Source organism: Adelges cooleyi, unplaced genomic scaffold (genome assembly GCF_023614345.1).
Source record: "Adelges cooleyi isolate 19-005CV unplaced genomic scaffold, UGA_ACOO_1.1 ACOO_flye_CR_arks_rails_tigmint_CR_PRNA_248, whole genome shotgun sequence".
In the NCBI taxonomy this organism is placed as follows: domain Eukaryota; kingdom Metazoa; phylum Arthropoda; class Insecta; order Hemiptera; family Adelgidae; genus Adelges; species Adelges cooleyi.
The window spans coordinates 2,722,067-2,726,677 of NW_026095913.1; the positions used below are offsets into that span (position 1 = coordinate 2,722,067).

The window sequence follows — 4,611 nt, forward strand, 5'->3', positions numbered from 1 at the left end:
TTCTGTGGGGATCCGTCTATTTTAGCCTTATCGACGGCCACTCACGGTTATAATCTTTACTATGCCTTCAATGGCTATACAAAATTTGCGCTATTCGCTTAACCTTGACGCCTTTAAGTACACCGTATACAGTTTTGGAAAACGGTAGCTTTGTGTACGTTGACTATGTAAAGTTCATCATGGTACACTTTATTTTTATTATTTACAAACCATATTGTACGGAACGCAAAGAAAATGGGAATTAAAACTACGTTTTTTTTTTTTTTAGACACAGAAAATATTTTAAAACATAATGTTTTTATATTTTGTTGAATGCCCGCTGGTTTTTGAAAATAATCGTTTGCGGAATATATGAATAATAACTATTAAACATTATAAAACAAAAAATATAAATTGAAGGTAATATATTCGGTCAAAGAAAATAACAGTGCTAGGTGTTTTTAGCCGGGTAATATTTCGCATCATGCGAAACACCTGAGTATATATAAGCATTTTACGACATTTTCATACATTGGTGTGCCTAAGCCCAAAAAAAACCATTTTTTTTTTAAATATTCCTACCAAATTTCAGTAATAAGTAGGAAAAATATACAAAAAAAAACTAGCTGCAAGCGGGTGACAGAGTGCAATGTATTTTTACGGCGGTCGCAGATTCCAAGGGAGGCCTAGCTATACGATTTATACAATTGAATATACAAGCAGAAATTAGCAAAAGTCATAAAAATATGCTTATGATATTTTCCACGTTCAAAAAAAACCTGTTTTTTCTATTGGTTCTCGTGTTATCGATTTCGATCATTATTATTTATTTGAAACTTTACATCAGACAAGAGGAATGGCACGGCTGCTAGTAATACAGGTCGGTTAAATAGTATACACATGTTATCTTTTAGAAGTTAGAACAATAACTTGATCGCGATTATGACGGTTATGCTTAAATCGTCATATTGCCTATAAATGTTTTTACCTCTATGAAAACCCCAGATAAGAACAATCCTCGAAATTAGCAGACCGATTTCTTTGTGTAGCAAATCAATAGGCAGATATCATACCCGTAAGGTACTTAAATGGACCAAAAATTAAAAAAGATCATTCCATCCTCGTTAACACTTAACGAATTTACATGTTTTTCTAATTGGAATTACGGTGCTCTATATTTTTTTTTTTTTAATAGTCCAACTAGTATGAAATATTCGTTAATCTTGGAACTATTGAAAAATATTGACATACCAAAAAAAAATCATGATCCCTTTCCTCTAAAAAATAATATACATTTTTTCTTTATTTCACTTTTTCAAGAAAAGTTTTAGGGATTTAGAACTTAATATTGGACTGATGGTAGATCTAGAATAAAACAAAAACATGTACAATTTTCTCAATAATCAACATGATTTTTGAGGAAAAAAAAAGACCTACCTATGTCGTTTTTGAAATGACCAATTCAATTATAAATTTGATGTTATGTGTGATTAGATTATGAATTTAAGGTATTACTTTTGCATAAATAAAATGTAGTACTGTAATAAACGGTTTGTAATATTTTATTTATTTTCGTATTTTTTTATTATAGTTATAATTTTTAATACTCTTTTATATCATCATGTGTGTATTTTTTTAATTTAGATACATTTAATTTTTCATTTTTCATTGTAGATATTTTATAGCTTCATTAACATTTAAAACGTACAGGATCCTGTTCCATGTATTGGACCGAATTTTGTGTTTATCATCCCGCCGATCTTGAGTACACCATCGTCCCATTCTATTAGTAATGGCCTCTCCGTTGCATTAACTCCTGGACTACTTTCTGGTCGATGTAGAGTGTATCGCCTTTAACTGTTAGGCGTTTACCATCTACATGTTGGTTAATTTCTGAAACGTTTTAAACAATTAAAATGTGATACGAGGAATGATATTAATTTGACATCGAGGATGAATTAGACTTACCACCTATATAACCATGGTATCTTTCCTGATAAGTTGTTTTACCACCAACATTAACCGTCCTGGTGTATGGTTGGTTAGACGAGGATGAGCCTACTCCACTACTACCAACTCCGTGTGTTCTCTTGTTTCGTTCTTGAGAGTTTGTATCAATTGATAATGGTTGTTGTAACTGCGTAAGGGTCTGTGATTCTTCTTTATCTAGAAACGTTTTTAATAATTAAATGTGATGAAAGGTATGATAATAATTAGACTCTGAAGACAAATGAGACTTTATTGGACATTAAACTGCGAACCTTTTAAAATACTTTTCATTTTATGCAATACTCGACCCAATGCTGCATCCACTTCTACTTCGTCGAATACTTCTTCGCTTATTGGTTTACCGTCTACAATTAAATAATAAAATCGATGTAGCAATCACTCAATTATAGGTACGTTTTTTCGATTCTATCGGTACTTGAGTATTGATTGTTAAATGTTATTTAAATTATGATGTTTTCACAACGAGCACAGTCAAATTAATGGTTAAATTTATCCAAAATAACTGACTAGGTGACTGATGCCCATAAACCAATTAAGGCCAAGTATTAAAAAACTACTGAAAACCATTTGGCCACAACATAAAATTAAGACTATACTATCATCACATATAAAGAGATTATAAATCGGAAATAATCATTATTCAAGAGCCACCAGAGTAAATCATGTTCTATGTTTTCTAATTTTAGCCGTTAGACTTTAACTAGATGTTAACTTTTCTGTTTTTTATATAGAAAAAAACTAAGCCGGGATAACAAACACAATGTTTCTATGATAAAATTGTTGACTTGTACTGTTTAAATTTTTATTTCAATCATTTTTATTGATATTAATATTTTTGTTGTATTCAGAACAATGAACTAAAATTACACAGTTTATATTTTAGAAAAAATGCTATGGTAATTTAATAGTTTTTTAGTATATTTTTCTCAGTAAACGGTACCGATATATAAAGTTGGAAATCTTTCATTTAGGTTAAATACATAAATTTAAATTTTTAATCATGATTATTTTAATTTAATTATAAAAAATTAAATTAGACATGAAAAACTGTTTTAACTTTTACGTACGAAAAAAACTTATTTGTGATTAAAAAAATAAGCTATTTGTTGGTATATATGCATACATTTTTTAGTGACTTAAGTAATAATATTTGTAAAATTCAAAAAATAATATTTAACGTTAATTTTACTTTTTAAAACTTCTAATTTTTCAATGAATAATAGCAAATCGACTAATAAACTGTGTATAACTTGATTCCGTAGCATAACGACTTTTTTACCTGAAGTTTTTACTGTTTTCCCCAAAACTAATAAGTTAATAAAAATTAATTACATTATCTTAACCAATCGAGTATTAAAAATATTAATCATAGATATTAAATAAATTAATCATAATTGAACAGTGGGCAATAGTTTATTTGACATGATTGAATAAGTTAACAGTAGTTAAAACAGTCATTATTAAATGAATATATTCCACTATAACAGATTATTTAATCAGAATTTGAATAGTTATAATATGAATAGTTAACTTTCATCTTATAAAAATGTATAAAATTAAATATAGTGTTTAAATAATGCGCAACTCTGACGAAATGACGCAGAAATTTATTTATTTATTTTTGAGTTTAATTATTTAACACCAAAAATTATCATGTAACACACACAATAGTCACTATAATATTATACTTTGGTTTATATGTATACTTAATAGTATTAACCATCTATAATTATTTCCCATCCAATTTCAGTCATAATATCGCCTATAATAATTACTAAAAAGCCTATAATCTCCACGTCACCATTATACTTTGGCCCCACTATGCCCTGAACTCTTTTATTTTTATTTTTTATAAAAAAAATTTTATTTTATAGTTACCATTTTTAGGTAGTTCATCACTGCCGCCACCACACCTAAAAGCCAACGTTTGTAGTTAAAATAAGAACACGCGAAAACTTTTTTCAATTTGAAGAAATATTTCCAAACGCTTTTAAAAAATAAATAGAAAAAATACTTACGCCACGAATGCTGCCAGACTAATCAAAAGAATAATTTTAATGTGTATCATATCAACTGTTATAGTTTACGGTTTAATTCGGGTGTACTAACAATTTTACTGTTTTCAGTACTTCTAGAACCAAAGTGAACGATTGTCTACAACTGACTGAAACAAAGTTTGGGATACGGACGGTTTGAATTTCTTTTGCACGAAAAAAAATCCATATTAAAACGAGTATTTGTTTTCGAGACGATACAAATGTCTATAATAATGCCCGAGTTATTTATGAGCATCTAAGAAACATGTTTTTCCGTATAATTTTTGACGTTCATTGTAGTGTGAAATTATTATAGCATAAAATATGTGTTTGCTTAGGGCTTTATATTTTTTGAACAAATTTTTAGTCAGATATCTTACACAAACCGTACTTCTAAGGGACAAAAAAAAAAGACTTCACTGCTTACTTAAATCAGAGATGTTGATGCATTTTTAATAATTTATACGTTTAATAGCTAAAGTTATTTATTTTTTAAATATTACATATTTCTATTTTAAGGAATTTTATATTGAGGATGGGCTTTATGCTTAACGTAGTAGCCCAATAGTACAGTATAGCAATGATG

The 4,611-nt window shown here is 28.4% G+C and overlaps 1 protein-coding gene across 1 annotated transcript; it reads right to left on the bottom strand.

The window, feature by feature from the left end:
• Positions 1 to 1,765: 1,765 nt before the first annotated feature.
• On the bottom strand, positions 1,766 to 4,126 carry LOC126837397 (uncharacterized). The gene is made up of 5 exons (XM_050571306.1): positions 4,008 to 4,126; positions 3,868 to 3,902; positions 2,241 to 2,333; positions 1,948 to 2,145; positions 1,766 to 1,872 (listed from the first exon to the last, which is right to left on the bottom strand). The coding sequence occupies exons 1-5, from the start codon at positions 4,055 to 4,057 to the stop codon at positions 1,766 to 1,768; spliced, it is 483 nt and encodes a 160-aa protein (XP_050427263.1). The 5' UTR covers positions 4,058 to 4,126.
• Positions 4,127 to 4,611: the final 485 nt, after the last annotated feature.

What these genes read in the sequence shown, in the direction of transcription:
- LOC126837397 (XM_050571306.1), bottom strand. Translation starts at nt 4,057, where the DNA reads ATGATACACATTAAAATTATTCTTTTGATTAGTCTGGCAGCATTCGTG. An exon ending in TGATGAACTACCTAAAAATG is followed by an intron (nt 2,334 to 3,867) that starts GTAACTATAAAA and finishes ATTTAATTGTAG; the next exon opens with ACGGTAAACCAATAAGCGAA. An exon ending in AATGAAAAGTATTTTAAAAG is followed by an intron (nt 2,146 to 2,240) that starts GTTCGCAGTTTA and finishes AAACGTTTCTAG; the next exon opens with ATAAAGAAGAATCACAGACC.